The sequence below is a fragment of the Amblyomma americanum genome, chromosome 9 (assembly GCF_052857255.1).
Source record: "Amblyomma americanum isolate KBUSLIRL-KWMA chromosome 9, ASM5285725v1, whole genome shotgun sequence".
In the NCBI taxonomy this organism is placed as follows: domain Eukaryota; kingdom Metazoa; phylum Arthropoda; class Arachnida; order Ixodida; family Ixodidae; genus Amblyomma; species Amblyomma americanum.
In genome coordinates, this window is record NC_135505.1 from 150,894,958 (window position 1) to 150,915,340 (window position 20,383).

Sequence of the window (20,383 nt, forward strand, 5' to 3'; positions counted from 1 at the left end):
GGGTACTCGGCTTTCAAATCCCCCAAAATGGCCAAAAAATTAATAACGTGGCAGTTTGGGCATGTTGGTAGTGCATGGAAGGATTGAACAGCGCACTGGGGTCGAGGACACAAAGAGAGAAACTCGTGTCTCGTCGTTTGTCTCCTTGTGCCCTCGTCTTGTGTGCGCTGTTCAATAATTAATAATTAATATTTTGATAGCTGCTGTATGCGTTTGTATGCCTCGATGTTTATGCTGTATCCAATGGATAAAGTTTCATCGGCCGGGAAGCACTCTAAACAAATTGTTCCGTGGACTGCGGCGGCTCTGCGTTGCGGGGAAACGCTCGTACAGTGGCGTTTTCCTCCTGTACCGTTTCCTGCCCAGATACTCATCTTGCGGAGCAGATTTCTTAAGGCTGCCTCATTTATTTTAACCCGTTTTTTTGCTCACTCCCAGGACCATAGTTCAGGCCAGGACATTCTTGTATTTCAAATTTATAATTTTGAAATCCTTGCATGGAATTTTCTTCGTAGTCTAGACCTGTCAACGGACTCTGCATCGCAAAAATTCAAAACCAAAATTTGTGCCTAGGGAAAAAATTATAACAATGTCCTGACCTGTAGCACGCTAGTAGGAACGCAGTGAATGTCAAACCTCTTTTTCTGCCACATTTTCTTAACTCTACAGCCTGTTCACAGGATTCAAAGGCAAATTATATTAAAAAGAAAAAAATTGCCTGGAGATATAACAGTGAAATTTTGTGACAGTTGTCGCAAAAGTGTTTATAATGTGCTCAAACTGTGTCGTGTAAATATACCAAGAAAAAAAAAGCTGAATGCCGGATCCCCCTTTAACCGTGCACTACGCACTTTTTTTTCTTCGCAAAAGCCTTCCATTAACTAAGACAGCAATATCGGGGACTCAAGTTCAAAATTAGCTTTTGTACTCAACCCTGTTTGTCTTCGAAAGCTTAGCTTCTCTGTCGAATATTCAGATAGTCCGTGAGTTCTCTGCCTACAATCATAAAAATTTTTTTCAGTGTCCACTTGGAGCGAATATATGAAGTATCTCATAATGGTGCGGCTTAGGCAGTTAGCTGTATCACGTGCGCGTTAGCAATTTTCATATTTCTTTTACTATTTTCACAATTTAATGGCTTCGTCCAGTATAATACCAGGCTTCAGCTTTTCTTCCGCAATATGCATGGCAGGAATAAAAACGGCAAATGGGGGAGGGGGAGGGGGCATGTCGTGTTTGGAGGCGCAGTCTTTTCGTGTATTGTGGTGGCCTATACACTTTTTCAGTCTCTGCAAATGAGTGCGCGTGTATTATGGACTATGTCGCGCATGCGCAGTAAGCTCGCATAGTGAAATCCGCCAATCGGAAATCCGCCCAGAAGGGAAAACCGGAAAAGGCGTATGCTGAAACCTCGGTGGTTCCATAAGCGATGCACCGAAACCCCTCTCGAGTCCAGATGGCAGAGCCCACTCGAAACTGAGAGGCCGTTTCGAAGCGGCTTTTCCCCAGCCCGATCCGTTTCGAGCGGACTGCGAAGAGAACGTTCCCAGAATGCTTCGCTGGCCCCGCGATAAGTTCGCCATTTGCATCGCATGCTAATGCCTCTCCCGTCGGGCGGGGAATCGAACAGGGCGCCCCCTTTGCATGACAAAGCGCGCTGCGGTGGAGCGATAAATTCCTAACGTTTCATCATGTTTCCTTTTCATCTGGCCGGCAATTCATCACAAGACACGCGCCCAAGGACAACCCACACATGGGGCGCCAGTTGGGTGGGCGTGGGCTGCTCCTGATTGTGCAAACCCAAGTCCCGGCAACGTCTATTTAAGCTCCCGGCCTGCTTAATTTTGCCCACTTTTCGCAGGCCAACGTCGAGGCTCCGGAACAGTGCTGCTCCCGTATCGCTAAGTTGGTCAAGTATAGTTTGACGCCTACTTCGAAAGATGCCGCCCATACGTAACCCCGAAGTGAAGTTCGTCAAGGTCTGTAAATACATTAGTGGTTCCGAGAGTTTGCTTACACAGACGGATTATCTTGCAAAGCGGCAGCGTCTTACGGACCAAACTTGCCTGATGGCGCTAAAAGCTTCGCGAGGCTTTCCAGCAGGATTAAAGTACGTCAAGCCTTTTTCAGCAATGCTGCCCTTGACTACTGGTCGGGAAGCGCTAGACGTCTTTAACGCTTTGTTAAACGCGTTCCTTTTCGCTTTATGTTAGGCGCCTGGAGGCTTTCCAGAAATTGGTGTATAGCCACCACAATATAAACCGAAGTTGTAGCGACAGTCTGCCTCGTCATGCTCCGCCTGGAAATGTCTCTAATTCCTCTTTTATTTGGAGGTCTTTGTGAATGGATTTGAGAGTAAACCTCTATGTTTTGTGGCAGATTTTCATTAACAACGAGTTTGTCGACTCGGTGTCGGGAAAAACCTTCCCGACGTACAATCCGGCAACCGGAGCGAAAATTGCTGACGTGCAAGAGGGCGACAAGGTGAGTGTTACGCATCTGAATGCTCGCGCTTTCCTTTTACTTCCCCATGCATTGTTCTGGGAATGAGGCGCGAGAGGCAAATGCGCCCACGCTGACTGCCGGTGGGCGCCGGAGAAGGGAACTGGCGCTGTAGCCGGCCGAGCATGTTCCCAACGGCTCGGGCGCACAACCCATAACCCTGCTGTATGCTATATGGCGCTCGGCTGCTGACCCGGCCGACAAAAGCGGATTCGATCCCGGCCGCGCGGTCGCGTGCCGGTGGGGCGAAATGCTATAGAGGCCCTGTGCGATGCCGGTGCACATTAAATAACCTCAGGTGGTCGACATTATCTAGAGCCCTCTTCCCTCATAGCCCGAGTCGCAGTGGGAGGTTAACCTCCAAAAAGCACAGCTTACTTTGCCACGCCATGCTGTCGCTGTTCTAGACCCCTGTTTTCGATGCTGCGACGATGCGTGACGTCACCTCCTGCAGAAGAGTAGAAAAATTTCCTCGCTCGCAAATACGAAAAATGGAAGCAAAGCAAAGCAGTAAATTCTCTGATAGAATCACCTGGCCACGCATCAATAATCAATCCGACTTGTTTGAAGGGCCTAGAAGTTAGTGGCAGTTTTTAATTTATTCCTTCTTTGTGCGGGAAATGACCGCTGGTTCTTCCGGTTCAGGAGTGCTGAGCGTGCCTGTACGTGCACAGGAGGACGTGGACAAGGCGGTGAAGGCCGCGCGAGCCGCTTTCGCCCGGGGCTCGGAGTGGCGCACCATGGACGCCTCCAAGCGGGGGAGGCTGCTGCTCCGACTGGCCGACCTGATGGAGGAGCAGCTCGACTACATCGCGGTGAGATTCTTGGGCGGGCCTGCTGCGCTCGACGCGCGTTCACCATGTCCAAGCATAGCGGCGCGTGCATCAGTGAACCAAGAAGTGGCATGTAGCCAGAGACGCTGGGTAGAAGCGTCTCGCCAGAAAGACCAACGAACCGACTGACGAAGAACGGCGTCGAGCACTGACACTGAGGCGCTTGCAACACTGAGCCAGAAAGCAACATTTTCAGCGTGGACACGCGACAGTCTCGCATGTCCAACATCTCTTGAGAAAGAATTCCGATATGGGAAAGATGTAACCTACTGATAAGTAAATATTGAAGGTGGTGGTGCATTCTTCGGATGTGTAGCAAGATCTTCCTTTTAAAGTTTTTCCATCGCTCGTATGGGGCAGTTAAGACTGCCATAAAAAAACAACTGGGGAACGCTTCTGAGGATGGCGAGAACGTTAATAGCAAAAAAAAAAAAGCAAGCCTGTGGACGGAGATATGCGGACATATTGATTGTTATGCTGAAATGTTACAATATATGAAAAATATTACGTTCTTAAACTCTTTCCCGTTGAAAAATGCTTTTGTCCAGAATTCTTGGGTTGGTCTCCGACGGCAGCTTACATAGTTACCAGCATTTCGCGCGACGGGATCCCTTATCTTCGACTTGAGCAGAAGCTGCAAAATATGTGGCATATCGACGAAAGAGGTCGAGTTTGCTGGTATTTTGGGAAGTTTGACCACTTGTAAAACCCTTGCTTCGAACATTTCTCGTTTTAATCAGTTGCCTTGACAGATAACCCTTGTAACCGAATTTGCTTTTTTGCAGAGTTTGGAAACCCTGGACAACGGCAAGCCCTTCACAAGCGCAGTCGGGGACATAATGGCTTCCATCGCCACCATCCGCTACTTCGCTGGGTTCGCCGACAAAGTTCACGGAAAAACAATACCCACGGGTGTGCAGCTGCTGCCACAACGGCAGTTCTTCGCAATTCCTTTTTTTTTGTGGACAGGGTGCTGCTCACCGAGCCAGACGCTGGCTCCATTTGTCGCTCAGGCCGTAACTGCTTCTGCGGATGGCATCCAGTAGGATCTAAGAGCAATAACTGAGAAGTGACACTGCACCATATCAGTGCACCACTTTGTTTCCTTTCCCGCCTGAGCGCGCAGCTGGCAGGTTGGCGGCACCACCATGGATAAAAAGCTTGCCTTGCGGGACATCCCGTAGAGGCCCACGGGGTTGTTGCCTGTTCTGTAAGGAGGCCTGTGATTCATTCGGCGCTTATCTTCGTTTCCTGCTCCCTGTTTCCAAGCTCATCTGGAGAACATTGACAATCTAGCCTCCTACGTATATATGCGGCAATGTGTGCCGCGTACATGCGCAATATGTGCTGCACACGTTAGAGAGTTTTAACATAACGGAGACGGACTAACGAAGGCGTATGCCGGATTTGCGGTCGCCTACTGCTCAAGGGCGGGTCAAGGTTGGGGCCCCTCAAACTTATGGGCGTGCGCAGCCGATTCCTGGTCAACTTGCTGTAGCTAGGCACGAAAGGGCAGGCCTTTATCGCCGCGCCGTGGGGCTGAGCTCCCTAGCGACCTCAATACGCCGTCTCTCTATCCCCCCCCCCCCCCCCCCCCCCGCTCGCCCCTTCACGCCTCCCGCCTCCTTCCGTTTCCCGCTAGCCTCTGCTGCAGTGCCACAGAAAGTTGTTCGCAAGTATAGTATGCCTCCTTTGTGCTAATACAACTCTGCCCTCTGCCCAGACGGAAGCACGTTTGCCTACACAAGACGTGAACCTGTCGGAGTCGTCGGCCAAATCATACCCGTGAGTTGATGTCACACTTGCGTGGACATTTCTCTCCCCGCTGCTGCACTCGTAGAGCCCAGTGCCTGATCCCACTTATCGGCCCTGCACAAATTCCGCAACGATTAGTGATTAAACCAAAAAGAATATTAAAATTAACCTGTTCATTTCATTTGCTATGTGCGTATGAAATAAATTATTACGCGGGAAATACAGAGCTGAAACGTCTTCCTCCTGGCGTCCTCAATATGACCCGGCGCAGTTTGATTCCTAAGGCTAGGCGAAATTCAGTGTCTTTGCTCACGGCTCTGAACAGCCACTTTTCATTCAGTACAGGGAGCCTATATACGCAGCTGTCGCATTCATAGCTGCTGGTCAAAGACGCGAGAGCATTCTTGCGGGCCGCTCTCATATTCCACTGGTTCGGCGCGCTGAGTGTCCTTGGTACCGAGCCGTGCGGTGTAGTCTTCTTTCAGAACTCACAAACGGTGACTATTGCACTGACTGTATTGCGACTCTAAACGCCACTCTTGATATAGGCGCGCTACGTCTGTTCGTTGTTTAGCCTTCAAGTCGGTGCGCGTTCAAACACAGACCTGACAGCGTAGACGTACCCCCCCCCCCCTTCCCCCGTCGGCACGCGCGTCATCATTGGAGAGGGGAGAACACTTGAGTCGCTTCCAAGCCGCCTTCGCAGTGGTTTTGAGCCGATTTGGGAAGGGACTCCGGGAACTTTCGCTGCTGTAATGATAACGTTGGAAGGCTCGCGCGGCGCGTTTACGTTCGCGCCGGTTCCTTCAATGTCATCATCATCATCATCAGCCTGACTACGCCCACTGTAGGACGAAGGCCTCTCCCATGTCTCTCCGATTAACCCTGCCCTGTGCCAGGTGCGGCTACCCTATCGCTGCAAACTTATTAATCTCATCCGCCCACCTAATTTTATGCCGCCGCCTGGAAACGGGAAACGATATTATGCGAGACACCCAAACCGTTTCATATCGATACTTGCAACAACATGCGAACTGTGAGCAGTTTCCGATGAACCTCTTCTATCGTCGACTCGGTGGTCGTCTTAATTAACCTAGCGCATCACACTTGCTTTGTGAAAGCTGTGCGCTTGAAAGGTGGGTCAAGGCGCGGTCCCGTCGGTTGCTTTTCGCTAGCCTTTCGCGAGAAAGCGTCACGCAACACGCGCAGCATTTCGGGCTGCCACTGCTTCACGAGCGAGGGCATGATCAACGCTCACTCCAAGCTAGTTTTCGTTCCAAGAGCTCACGGACGCAACAGGGCACGGAGCCTGCGTGCTCCCTCGGGCCGGCCTGTCGTGCGCATGCGCGCGACGCATGAGACAGCATTCGTGCGGAGCGGGCTGTCTGCGTGACCGCAGTGGAACGTGCCAGTGCTGATGCTGTCGTGGAAGCTGGGTCCGGCGCTGGCCACCGGCAACACGGTGGTGGTGAAGCCCGCAGAGCAGACGCCCCTCACGGCGCTGGTGGTGGCCAACTGCGTGGCGCAGGCCGGGTTCCCACCCGGCGTCGTCAACGTCGTGCCGGGTTTCGGCGAGACGGCGGGTGCCGCCATTTCGAGCCACCCGGACCTCGACAAGGTGGCCTTCACTGGATCCACCGAGGTGAGGCATGCACCTCTCTCTCAGTGCACGCGCAGTCGTGTCTGGCTGCAGACAAGCTGGCTTCTTTAAGTGCAACTCCAGGATACTAGCCGGAAATAGACGAAGACACCCAATTACATTATGCGTCGTCTCCGTCAACCTAAGCAGCGCGTGTCTTTCATACGACCATGTTCCGACTAGCCCAATGTCAAGCACTTCTCATACCTTACGTGATGGCAATGTGATATCATTAGCATGTGAGTGCATCAGCATACCGGAAGTGACGTGGCTTCCCTGCAGGCAATGGGCGAATTTTAGGACCGACGGCGCATTTTGGCCCCACGGGGCTTCTAATGCTGGCGCATTATTATCAAACAGCTCTGATCAAGTTGCCAGTGCCGGCAAATGGAATGCTCTTAGTGCGTAAGCTCTGCCGACTGAAAATTTTTTTTATTGCACCCTTTGCCAGTTATTGTAGTTCAAGTTCTTTTCCCACCGTCGAATGAATGATGTCGTACCCAGGTCGCCGCTTCCAGGGAGCGCTATGGCTTTGTTTCTATAATAATAATAATAATAATAATAATAATAATAATAATAATAATAATAATAATAATAATAATAATAATAATAACAATAATAATAATAATAATAATAATAATAATAATAATAATGGGGAAGGAATGAAGGAGTGAATGAAAGAAGGGAAAGAGGTACCGTAGCGGTTGGGGGAGGGCGGGGGGGGGGGGCTCCGGATAAATCCCGAACATCTGGTGGCCTTTGATATTCAGTGACATCGCCGGCACTCACTTTTTACCACTTTTTATCCTGTTACGGCTATTCAAATACTGCGATATTGTTTTTATTGAGACTGTGTAAACTGCCGCAAAACTACACAGTGACCGCGGTCAAGAGAGATTTACAAAACAAAACCGGATCATACCTGTCAGCCGGTCGCAAATGTTTCCTGCATACAATGACCTGTATATCCTAAAAGGAAACGAGTAAGAGCTGAAAGTATCCATTCCAGAAATACTTTTCGCTGCAATACTTCCAGGGCATTCAAGAGAATGTGAAGTTGCTTTTTTTTTTGGTCTTTTACTACGTAGCTGTCGGTACTGGAGTGATAGTTGATGTACCGCCCACTGTACCACTCATCCCCGCATACAAGCGTTCGCGCCCCCAAATCGACAGTTTTGCGAGCACCGAGAGCCAGTCAGCGGCCTTCGTCGTAGACAGTGAGGACAATAGCTGCGGATGATAATTGGTGACAAATCATTCCCCGGGACCGCCTTTATCGACGGTGCTTGGAACGCCGCGTGGACAGCGCGCGCGCCTTCGGTTTTCGCTTCGGCTCTCGAATGGCCGGCGGATAAGCGGCACTGTGTGTGTGTATATATATATATATATATATATATATATATATATATATACGCTAACTGCGGCGTGTATAGTTCTGGCCGCTGATATCCGCGCGGATATTTCCTTGTACTGCTCGAAGCAGTGGAGATTTCTCTTAGTCGTTACTTGTGGCCAAATGAATTGGGAGTGTCGCCCTTTTCCGCGCTGCTGCTGCAGAGACGCGAAGCTTCCACCTCTGCGAATAACGCGCGGGGGCAGCAGAGCGTTGGGAAGAAGACACGAAGAAAGTAGTCCGTCATTAAAGCCGCTCTTTTTACCTACACGCACAAAAAAAGTAGCAATCACTAGACGAAATCATAAGCTCAAGAATTTTGCTGCTCCTCACTTGTTTGGCGCAGTAAAAAAAAAAAAAACTGATTTTGTGGACTGTTGTGATTGGTGAGCGGAGTAATACAGGTCGCCGCGAACTATGGCCCATTCTTACCAACTATTGTTGCTTTTTTAGTTATATCCTACTACACTGTAGCACGGACCACCGCTGGAACAGAAGGCTCTTTGAAAGCTTCGTACACGCTGTGGTGGGCTCTGTAGTATGCGACAGAGTCGTGCAGAGTAGAGCCTGAACTAAAATTCTAGATGTCTAAGCACTAAGCTCTTATCTCTTCAACTCAGAGTGGACTTCAGTGTTTATTTGCGGTGGCTCAATGACTTTGGCGTTCGGGTACTGATCGAAAGGTAGCGAAATCGAATCCCGACCGTGGTGGCCGATATATATAAAAAATATATATAAACTAGCGGACGGCTAGGTAATGTCCAGCCTGGTTTGGCGACAGCACAAGCATCTTGACGGGCTTGCCAAACACGACTTAACACGGCCACACATGCTCCACACGCAAATCGGAACTGATTAGTTGCTTCACGCCTCGTCGTTTGCATTTGGCGCGTGCCGCTAGTTAGCGGAGCCGTTGCTTCAAGAAACTTTCTCACTGTCTCACTGACAGTCTCTGAAGCGTGGAATACATCCGCCAGGCTCACAGCGTGCACAACCGCGAAAGTAGGCGGCGTTGACCAGCCGGCAGGGAGCGCGCTCTGATGGCTGCAAATTACAGGACCATAGGTCCAATGAAAGCCGCAACACTATGCAAAAGATGCCGTAATACGCATATCTAAGGGTATAGCAGCATCACGCAAGTTCAATTCTTGCTAGAATGAAATCTTTTTATCCAATTCTCCGATTATTGTTCGTATTCTTGCCTTCAATGTTTTTCACCGTAATTTTTCTTCTAGTTCGCCGCACATGCACATCGATGCATGTTTGCTGCTGCTGTGAAAGAATGGGCAGTTCAGCAAGAGGAGCCCCCGGTACAGGTCCTGGCTTTTGTTGCTACTTACGGCGTCGACTGAAACATCCGGTCTCTTGCTGGGCTGTTCAGTGGAGCAGCGTATTACGATGATACGACCAGTTAGGCGAGAGGCCTTCGCTACGCCTAATCACCATGTTTCATTTTTTCTTGTCTTAGGTTGGCCGGCTTATCTTGCAAGCGTCTGGACTGTCCAACCTGAAGAAAGTTTCGTTGGAGCTTGGAGGAAAGAGTCCTCTCATCATCTTCCCGGATGCGGACTGTGAGTCCTGCTCTGTACCCGAACCGCATCGCGTTATTAACTTTGTGTATTGAAAGGAAAAATGCCTTTTCGCAAAACACTATCCAAGAGAAGGAAGAAAGCTCGGTTTTTATTAAGTTTACATTTCTAGAAAGATGTATCCGAAATATGCCTTTCAATGATTTCGCATAAAATGCGAACCACCTTATCTCAATAGGGTACTTTGACAAGCGCTTAAGAAGCATGTTACAGGTGGATATAGTCGTCCATCCGTGCAATAGAAAAGACTGAGACGTTTTCACAGTTACTATAACTTCTTGTGTGGTGCGACGGACTAAATTTAATTAGGTTATGGTCTCGCGACAGGCTAAACACAATGGGCGCTAAACACGGAGTTTCGATCGTTTTGAGATTGCGATTTTGCATCCTCAAATCAGCGTGGGAATGGCTATAGTTTTCGCAGCGGATAACGAAGTTATGAGCCACCGAAAGGACGAGGGCGGAGGCGAAGAAAGACAGAACAAGTGTCATCATGGGCTACTAGTTAATTATGTCTGCTTAATAGGTAGTAAGTAATACTAATGTCTGAAAAGCCTTTTCGGTGAAGATCTAGGTTGAAGGCCTTAGGGTGAAGGCCTTTAGGAAGGAACACACGACATACGCGTATATATAAAGCGTTTCTTTAACCGAGCCACCAGGCCAATTCCGGTTTAGCTAACGTACCTTCCGGTCTGGTGACGTCACTCACAGATTCACTTTTCCGGTCTCGTGGTATCACTTTCGGACCGATGGCGTCACTTCCGGTTCCGCGATTACGTTGACGTCACACTAAATTGTCGCGGCCTGGGTTCGAAACTCGATCATTTCGAGAGAAACTTCATTTTTCTTTCCTGGTGTTTCCTGGTGATGTAGGCATTACTGATGATGTCATGAGGTCACATGGGTTTTTCCGGTTGTTTCTCGTGGACGGTAGAATAAGATATATATATATATATATATATTGTAAAGCCGCAAATCAGACGCACAAGAAATGTGGACAGGCAAGCTCTTTGTCGACACAGCGTAGCTCCAAGCCAAGAGTTCGAGAGCGTCAGCTTCGTCTTCTTCGCAAACCGAACTGCGTAAGCTTCGTCTTCTTCAGCTTTCTCTCCTCCGGCGGCACTGGCCGCTGGAGCAGCAAACCCCAATTTTGTCTTACAACTTATATATATATATATATATATATATATATATATATATATATATATATATATATATATATATATATATATATATATATATATATATATATATATATATATATATATATATATATATATATACACACATTGAAAGAAAACTGCGCAGTGACTGCCACATCTCGGTGGTGGATATCTCAACCGCGTCGTGAGCGGAGGCACCTGGGGATATTTAACGCGCACTGACATCGCACAGCACACAGGCGCCTTTTGAAGGCTCGTTTCGTTTCTGTCGAAACATAGCCATCGCTGCCGGGTTCGAACCCAGGTTAACTACAGGCCACACAGGGTGGGAAAGGGGAAAGGTGAGCAGGGTGGGCGAACTCAGAGGCGGGGCTGCACGGATAAGCGACGCTCGGACTGCGTCTGCGCAGTGGACCTCGCCGCCACTCTGGCCCATGAAGCCGTGTTCTGGAACCAGGGAGAAATCTGCGCTGCGGCTACGCGAGCCTACGTTCACGCTGACATCTACGACGAGTTCGTCGCCAAGGCCGTGGCGCTGGCCCGCAAGAGAGTTGTCGGAGATCCGTTCGACGAACGATGCGCGCAGGGGGCCCAGGTGAGTGGCCGCGGAGAAATGAGCGCATCACAAACGAAGAGGTGTGCGCGCCATTCCCGCAGATCGACGGCACCCAAATGGATCGCGTGCTGGGCTACATCGAGCTGGGCCAGAAGGAGGGCGCCAAGCTGCAGTGCGGCGGCCGCCGACTCGGAACGCGCGGCTTCTTCGTGCAGCCCACCGTCTTCTCGGACGTCAAGGACGACATGACCATTGCCAGGTATTCTTCGCCGCATATATAAAGCAAAAAAAAAAATCATTCGCAACATTAAGCTTTGGCTTCAGATACTATCTATAGCGATCAAAATGTTACTCGGAGAGAGAGGGAAAACTTTTATTTAGAATAGATTATTTCGCAGGAGCCGGGTTCAAAATTCATTGCAGCTCTACCTCGCGGATCAGTGTTGCGAGCATGTAGAGCATGCGCGTGCCTTCATGCATTGACTCATTTCAGGAGACTGGGTTGCGTGACTGCGCTGAAATGATTGTTTTTTTTTGCGCGTCCCTTTTCATCGCGATAGTACACTGAGTAACATGGGGCTGCCAAAAATATTTGAAATATAATGAGCCCCTGCCTTGACTTGAAGTACAGTCTGTAATTCGGCGCCGTGATAAATAAGAAAAAGAGCCTATCCAGATCATATGCAACTCAAGGATACAGCTTCCCCGCAAAGAAGGCCCTCCAACCATTGGCATAACCCTATTGTCATGACGTCGCGGTTGATCCCCTTGCATCTGACATTGTGAAATTGCAGGCGGCTGGCAGATGCCAGGAGATTAAATGCGAATTAATCGAATTAGCCGCGACTTCTTGACATTAGCCCGATATACCATTGGCTGGAGGGCCCCTTCGAGGGACACCTGACGCTGCGTGCTCGAGCTGTATCCACACCATACATCTCCTGAACAAGCGTTCTTGCCCCGTGGCTGACAGAGATTCAAGGTGCGGATAGTCAGCGGCAAGTTCCTTCCCTTTTCACTGGCTGAAACATGGTCCCTTTTTCATGTCGCTGTATGTGGTCCTTTGGCGGCGCAGCCAGTTCCTGTGCCGGTTGTGACAGAAACGACGTTCGCAGGGAGGAGATATTCGGCCCCGTCCAAAGCATCTTCAAGTTCACCACTACCGAGGAGGTCATCGAGAGGGCAAACGAGTCCAGCTACGGCCTAGCGGCGGGGATCATCACGAAAGACCTCAACACCGCCACCTTGGTGGCGCACGCACTCCAGGCAGGCGTCGTCTGGTACGCACTTTATTATGGCCGCCACATGCCGTTCGCATTCTGTGCGCCACCCCATGAGGGAAACGGACGTGGCGTTCTAAAACGAGCTAAAGCTTTTCGTCAGTGCTATTCTTCGTCGTGACGGCTGTTAAGCGAGTGTGGCTGACAGGGCTAGTTGGTGATTCATGGCAACGAAAAACGTCGCTGACAAGGATGAACACCGCCGCGCTGACTTCAGCTTCTGAAGGTGGTGTTCGTCTGCACTCTGGTCGCTGTTCATCGTTTCAACGTCTGCTCCGAACATTGTTTTCACTCACGGCCTCAACGGTTAGGAGAGGGTTCCTCTAGACTTGTGTAGTGATATGGGCTTATATCCTCCTTGACCCCGCCCACGAAAAAATTCTCGAATATATTAACAACAGAACACGGCCGCCTGGATGGGGGGACTCTGTGAACACCGCTAGGCGTCTGATCCAGGCGACCGTGAAGAGGACTGCAGGCCCCACAGCCGTGAAAAGAGGTGTAGTGCTCTTTCTAGGGAATATTCCAGGGTCTGTGCTCTTATCTAGTGAGCGTGGGCAGAGCCGTACCCTTTTCTTTCCGTTTCAGGAACTGCCAAAAAAGTAAACATAGGAGAGTTAAGAACAAACAAGAGGATACTGCGTGTTTTCTTGTTTGTAATGATGCGTAAGACGTTAGTATGCATGGGCTACTATCTGATACTCGCCTACGACCTCTAAATAATTTGTAATTAGATCTCTTCTCTCACCTGTCCGGGTTTCCACAGCCGAGCGATGGCTGTGACATCAAAGTTCTGTATAGGTGACGCGAGGTATGAACAAAACTGCAATGTAATCACTGCTTCGTCGTTTTAATCAACTGCAATGCTTTTAGCATTGCAGTTAACTAAAACTGCCTGCTTGCCTCAAGAGCCCCAAGAGAGTTAATTATAGCCTGCCTGCCTCAAGAGCCACACCCACAGAAAACGAGGAAACAGCGTTTATACTGCAGTTTTTTTCATGCCTCATGTCACCTGTTATACGTGGTAGCACTCGTTCGGCTACTTGAACCGAAACAGCTGACAAGAAATTAAATGATAAATTATTGAACGGTCGTAGGCAAATACCATGTGATGATCCATGCATAATAATGTCTTCCGCATCATTGCTAAACGCGACAAAAAATACTTGAATCATGGTTTGGGGCTTAAATTATCGTATCGTAACCGTTTGAACTAAGTCAGAGACGCGATTTGCGCGGTCTTATTAAGGCACTTATGATATACGAGACGAAACTGCGTTGGTGAGAAAATTCAGGTGGCAGGTAAGACCAGAACGCACTGGGAACCAGGCTGCCCATTCGTCCCGGTTATCAGCGAGGCTGCCGCATGGTCTTCTATGGGATAGTCTAGCTAACGTGGCCGGCAACAATATCAGCTCTGTTTGGTTGCAAAGCATGCCGACTTTTCACGTCCTCGTTGGCGGTGAGTGCGCCGGTGACGTGTGACCCTCTTACGGCGCAGGATCAACACCTACTTCGAGATAGGACCTCACGTTCCGTTCGGAGGCTACAAGATGTCGGGAATCGGTCGCGAAATGTAAGTTTCACTGCAGCCATTGCTGTGTGCGAAAATCTGCCTGCCTGCTTGCCTGCCTGCCTGTCTTTGAGCGCGCTCGAGTGTACAATGCGAGGTTTTTTGGCAGCAGCAACGGGGCATATCTGCGAGGCGTTGACTGAACAGGGCTGGCAGGGACAAAGCAACAAAAAACTCAAGTTACGTCTACGACTGCGAAATGCGAACTACAACCACAGCCATTTCGTCGCCCCATTGGCTTTAACTCGTTTCCGCTCCGGCACCACTCATTGCCGCCGACTGAGTTTCGCCTCGGTTGGTGCTGAACGCGCGTTCGGATCCCCTCTTTTCGCCGTCTTTCTCACGACCTCGGCCTGTACGTAATCGCGCTGTACGTCTTTTCACCACTGCTCTGCGAAGGGGAAGGCGCAGCACTGGCCACCACCTGCTGCTTCTGGTGGGTCATGGATTAGGGACGAGATCCAAATGAACCGACATGGGGAGCAGCCGTGTGGGGTGCGGCACAAGAAGCGCGTTAGCCCCCTCGTAGCCTCGAAACATGGCACGCGTCGGTAAAGCGGGTGGCTGTAGTCTTCGGTAAGGAGGAGGATAAATTTTATTTCCGTCGACAAAAGTAGCACATGGTGTGGGGTTATAGCCCCACCAAGTGGCCATGAGCCCGTGGCGTTCGGCAACTTCTTGGGCTCTTGTCACAACCCGCATCTGTGTGTCCGAGTCGGAACTGAGCAATGCGGCCTCCCACTGGTCGGGATTCGAGAGCTGGAAACCTCGCGGAGGGGAGTCCTGAGGGTAAGCCCAGAGTATGTGCGACAGAGTGGCATGTTGGCCACATAGTTGACGGGAGAGAGAGAGAGTAGATCCAAGGGTATATGCGGGCATATATCGCGGGGTTGGGGAAGGTGTTCGTTAGGAGTTGCCTCCATGCAACCTCTTGGGGTTTGGTTAGAGAAATATGTGCGGGGGGATATAGAAGTGTTTCTAAGCGGTAGTGCATGGTTATGTTATGAAATGTAACCGTACGGTAAAAAAGTGTAGCTCAAGTAGATGGCCGACCGTGTGGTGCGTTTCAGCATACGCGGCACGCATGACTTCCGAGGGTTCACTTTATTTATCTGCCCCGCGTCCCGTGCTTTTTACAGCTACAGCTGTTGAAGAGACGGTGATGACAACTTCATCCTGTTATTGTTTCCAGTACAGATCGATTCTCTTTCAGGGTATGCTGTCAGCAAAAGACGCATTTATCGCCGGGAAACCTCGATTCAAATCGGTGACGTCCTTACCGAGCTGCATGCCACCGTTCCGATGTGGTGCAGCGTAGCGTCAGGGACAAAATGGGAAGGCGACGACGTTTCTTGCTCTTTTCTAGCTCGTTGGGGCTCCGATTTCGGTGAGAGAGTGGTTACTCTGTCGTTGCAGGCCAACTTGTATGTGTCCTCTCGTCCGTATACGGCGTCATCTACGTTCGCGGCAGCTAACATGAACGGGTGCAAGGACATCGATTGGTTGATCGATCGATCGATTGATTGATTGAATGAATGATTGATTGATTGATTGATAGATAGATAGATCGATTATTGGCGAGGGTGGTAGTAGGAGCGCTTGTCAGTGGGCCTTCATTCAAGGGCTTCGGGGTCTTCGGTCGACCTTCTGGCGCCTCGCCATCAGCTTCACCTTCCACATCTCCTGGGCTGCATTGCGTGGCTCAGATGGTGGGGTTTTTGGGGACATGTCCATGTGATGTGTGTTAGAGTGGGGTGTCGCCGCACCACAGACATTTGTCTTCGTTAAGTGTTGGGTGTAGGCGACGTAAAACGTGTAGGTTGGCATAGGTGTTTGTCTGAAGACGCCGACGTAGGTGGCAGGAGTCTTCAGAGAAGAGACAGAGAGAGAAACAGCTCGTGCAACGCACCACGTTGACTTATCAGAAAGCAGTGACGTCATGCATGACGTAATATAAACGCGTCATGCTGACTGGTACGAACAGAATCGACTCCACTCGTGGCGGCACGAGTACTGTATAAAAACCCAGGGCCAGTACCCCAATACTCCCTTTACTCTTTCATCCAAAACTCTGGCTCTTCAAGTGCTCTCGACGCCCCGCTGCCCTACACGGCCACAGCCCATGACTGCACTGTAAACACGAATTACGCTACAAGGTAGTATAACATCTGTGGACTGTTATCTAGCGCACACCCCTTTACGGGCAGCGTATGCTGCTTAAGTCCTGTTTACCAACAGCTTACATTCCTTATATTTAGTGATCTGAATCTACCCCACGGATTGAGCAGCAGATCTCCGAGTGCTCCAGAGGACCGTTTTTACTCAATTATAGAGCAATTCGCGCTTACACTGTACTACCTACACCCCCCCCCCCCCCCCACACGCCGCACACATCACTCCCACACACTCCCTCACTGCTTCCGGCACGCCCGCCTTTACAGGGTGTTTCACGTAACTTGAACCGGGGATTAAAAAAAAAAAAGAAGTGGTGCACAGCAGCTGGGTGAAACCAATGACATTGTTTCCCGCTGTGTCGCACTCCGCGGAGTATTTTTCAATTCCAGTAAATTCTTTAATTACCTAAAAGTAATTGTGGAAAATTTTAAGCCTTCTTTTTTGGGTCAAGCGCGTTTTGTTAATTAGTGAAGAGGGTTAGAAAGCAACCAATGCAATTTTTTTTTTTTACCAACGTACCTCCTGCGTGCTCCTTTTTCCCAGCGTTTAAAGAAAGCCCGCGAAATATGAAAAAAAAAATAATTCGGCAGAGACACTTCAGCTTCTTACGTGCGGAAATGCGGAAGGAAGCATTACTCTCCTTTGGTGCATTGACACCCACCCGCACACGCGCGCGCGCGCGTTGATGACTTTACCCGGAATGGTATACAACGAATGGTTGCGTAACATTTTTTATAGGAAAATTGGTTTTTGGGGTCAGGAAATGGCACAGTTACTGTCTCGCACCTAGGTAGACACCTCAACCGCGCCTTAAAGGAAGAGGTAAAGAGCTTGGGAAGACATACAATGAAGATGCATATGTCGTCGGTTCGAATGCCTTTCGCAAGCTAGCCTCCAACTTGACTAGCACATGTAAGCTTTATGCAACGAGAAATCGTATGACACCACCCGGATTTTAACGCTGTACGACAAACGGCCGTGTCATAGTTTTTTTACGAATGTTGTCGGGAAAACTGGCGGACTTTGATGTCGTCCAGTGGGGGTATATATAGAAGAACGACATGTGTAGGATTGTCTGAAATGGCGGTGCTCGGCTTGCTGTGTGCGTTCTCGGCCACTTGATGATGGCACCCTATCGCTGGGATTTTCTGTACCATCTGCGAGTACACACACCACGCACGCCCGAGGCTTTTGTCGTAATGGGACCAGCAATGCTTTCGCATTAAAAACCCCCGGGATTGCTTTCTTACGCTACCGTGATGTAGCGCTGCCAAACGCGTTTTGAATGAACGAATCGTGCGCGCTTCCCGGAAAGCGAGCGCCATGGTCTGCGATAAGTGATGGGCAGGCCACTGGCAGCCAAATCGGACGGAGCCATCACACATACAAAACAAAAGAAGGGAAATAGCGTGGTTCTAGGCAGCCTCCGCTTTCTTCATTTTTGTCATTGTGCAGACCGTCGAAACAGCGGCCGCCTCTCACTTGGGTGCGGACAATTTCGTTTGTTCGAAACGCGATCAGGAGCGCAGCAGTATATATGGTAGCGCATGCCGTGAAAAAGGACCACGCAGGAGGTACGATGAAAAAAAAAAAACTAAATCGATTGTTTTTGACCCCCTCTACAACTTAACAAGCGCATTTGGCCTAAAAATAATATTAAAAGTGTTGCATAAGTGATTTTAGTTCATTTATTAAGCGGAATGTCAAAAATACTCTGAGCAGTGCCGCATGACGGCAAATAATGTGTCGTTGGGTTTTAGATCCTCGGTTCAAGGAACGTATGGACGAGCTACCATGCGTGGCGCATCTTCACCTGTGTCCCTGCCCAGAATTGCTCCGACTGGTGTCAGCATTTCGTACCACTCAAATCGGATATTAACGCGATAGCGTCAAGGGAACCGTGTCGCAGAAAATTCGCGGCGGCCTGAGCGGAAAACCCGGATTTGTCGAAAAGGTGTTTACGTCACACGTGAAGCGGCGGATTTGAAAAGTGATTAAAACTGGTGATTAGAAGGTCGCATAATGGCTAAAATGTCATTACGACATGCAAATATGCAAAGTAAATGACCTGCGCTGAAAAGAAAATGCGGGCAATTAGTTGGGAAGCGAACCCCTGGGTTGCGAGCTTGGTTAAAGCGGGCCTTTATATGTATTTCGTGTGGTCTTTCACATAATATGGAAAGGTGTCTGCGTGGTCTGCCGGGGGCCCACAATTCCTTCAAACTCTTGTTCACCGGGCCCAAGAGTAAACCCTTTTCTCAAAAATTACAGAGGGATGGCGGATCGAGCTAGTTAGTGCATAAAAGTCGTTTCGGAAGTTCCATGATCGTGCATCTCTGTGTTCTTTTGTCCAATTTTCATCGCATCCGAAATGAGCCCTGTGTTCCCTGCCGACGCCCTAACCCAGAATTGGATGCCACGGAAGAAGCCTTTGCGGCCGCAACACAGCCCCGGGAACGGAACGCACTTTGAACCGAAAATTAATCCCCGATCACATCCACCTAAACTGTGGCTCAGCGGCCAGGTACCACCCCAGTGGCACCAAGCAGGAATATCACCGTTCCTGAGCCGGGCAAATCTCCTTCCTTGGACTCCCTCAGACCAATTTCTTCACGTCGTGCACGGGGAATCTCTGCGAAGGAGTGATCCAGACACGACTCCTCAGCTACATCGAAGACAATGTTCTCCCATACCATGATTGGATTCCGCCCCGCACTGTCAGCCCAGGTCACGTTCCCACTTCTAAAGGAAGGAGTTCTGCGTGGTGGAGAACGCTTCATTATGGCCATCGACCTATAAGGGGTATTTGATAACATCTCACATGAGGCCATTATTTTCGGACTCAATACCTTTAATCGCGGAGAACATTTCTGCACGCCAGGAGAAACTTGTTCGGGCCAAGCAGAGGCGCGTCGTGTCAGGTGCGGCCGTTCTGCACTGCGTGTTCCGTGTGCGATCGCCCGTGATTCAAGTACATCGACAGCTGTGCTCAGATTTCGCATTACCGTATATCGCAGTTGTCGGTGTGTGCGCGTGCGTGCCTAGTCTGACCTTAAGTGCTTTGAGCAATTAAACGTATTTGGCATCATCTAACGCGTGGAATGTCGTGCAGGGGAGAAGACGGCATCATGGAATACACGGAAGTCAAAGCGGTGAGTCTTGAACACAAGAAAAGTTGCTCACTTCAAGTATTCTAATATGTGTCCTCGTGTTACCACTGAATGTTGACAATGCCGCACTTTTTGCTTCCAGGTTATAGCCCGAATACCCGTGAAAAATTCCTAACGAGGACCCTTCACAGCTGCAGTTACGGAAACACAGCGCACGGATACAACACCTCGCAGTTTTGCGCTATACAGCCGCCGTACTATCCGCATCTTGCTTGCACAGGATTTCACAACGTCACGGATATTAGGAACACAGGAAAATCTTGGGAGCAATAAACATTTACTAGCAGCCCCATTACACTTGCTTTCATCGGCGGCCGTATAGCACACGTAGTGTGCATGAAGACGGTCTATGCAAGATGGTAAAACGTCTCTCCCTTGTCCTGCTCTCTCCGCACAGTGCGAGGCAGACGGGGTGCTGGATGCATGAATGACATGAAACCATGTCACAAGCGCCGCACGAACGAATCACACGCGCATTTACTACAGGCTAGTGTCTGCACAAATTGCGAGTTCCTTTCTTGTAGGACGACGAAATCGCCGCTGGAATCCTTCACGCACTGAACCAAGGTGCCCAGTTCTCCTGTGGCGCCGCATACAGAAGTGAAAGGTGCACGCGCAGCTTAGCCACTGCTGGAGCGCGGTCGGGTGCACCCGCGGGATTAGCCGTAAGTCGAACCCGGATATATCGAAGGGAGATCGCGGAATGCTTCGATATGTCAATATATCAAAAATAGCAACATATGCAAGCCTATATC

The 20,383-nt window shown here is 49.7% G+C and overlaps 1 protein-coding gene across 1 annotated transcript; it reads left to right on the plus strand.

The window, feature by feature from the left end:
* The first annotated feature begins 2,320 nt into the window (after positions 1-2,320).
* Positions 2,321-19,916, plus strand: LOC144105755 (aldehyde dehydrogenase, mitochondrial-like). The gene is made up of 12 exons (XM_077638869.1): positions 2,321-2,484; positions 3,177-3,317; positions 4,121-4,247; positions 5,059-5,120; positions 6,490-6,732; positions 9,591-9,693; positions 11,285-11,469; positions 11,532-11,689; positions 12,546-12,710; positions 14,212-14,286; positions 19,571-19,610; positions 19,711-19,916. Exons 1-12 carry the CDS (start codon positions 2,344-2,346, stop codon positions 19,741-19,743), a joined length of 1,473 nt encoding a protein of 490 aa, XP_077494995.1. The 5' UTR covers positions 2,321-2,343; the 3' UTR covers positions 19,744-19,916.
* The last annotated feature ends 467 nt before the right edge of the window (positions 19,917-20,383 follow it).

Excerpts from the sequence above, each read along its gene's own strand:
- LOC144105755 (XM_077638869.1), top strand. The coding sequence starts at position 2,344 with ATGGATTTGAGAGTAAACCTCTATGTTTTGTGGCAGATTTTCATTAAC. Across the intron at positions 14,287-19,570 it reads TCGGGAATCGGTCGCGAAAT|GGGAGAAGACGGCATCATGG; the intron begins GTAAGTTTCACT and ends AATGTCGTGCAG. Across the intron at positions 19,611-19,710 it reads AATACACGGAAGTCAAAGCG|GTTATAGCCCGAATACCCGT; the intron begins GTGAGTCTTGAA and ends TTTTGCTTCCAG.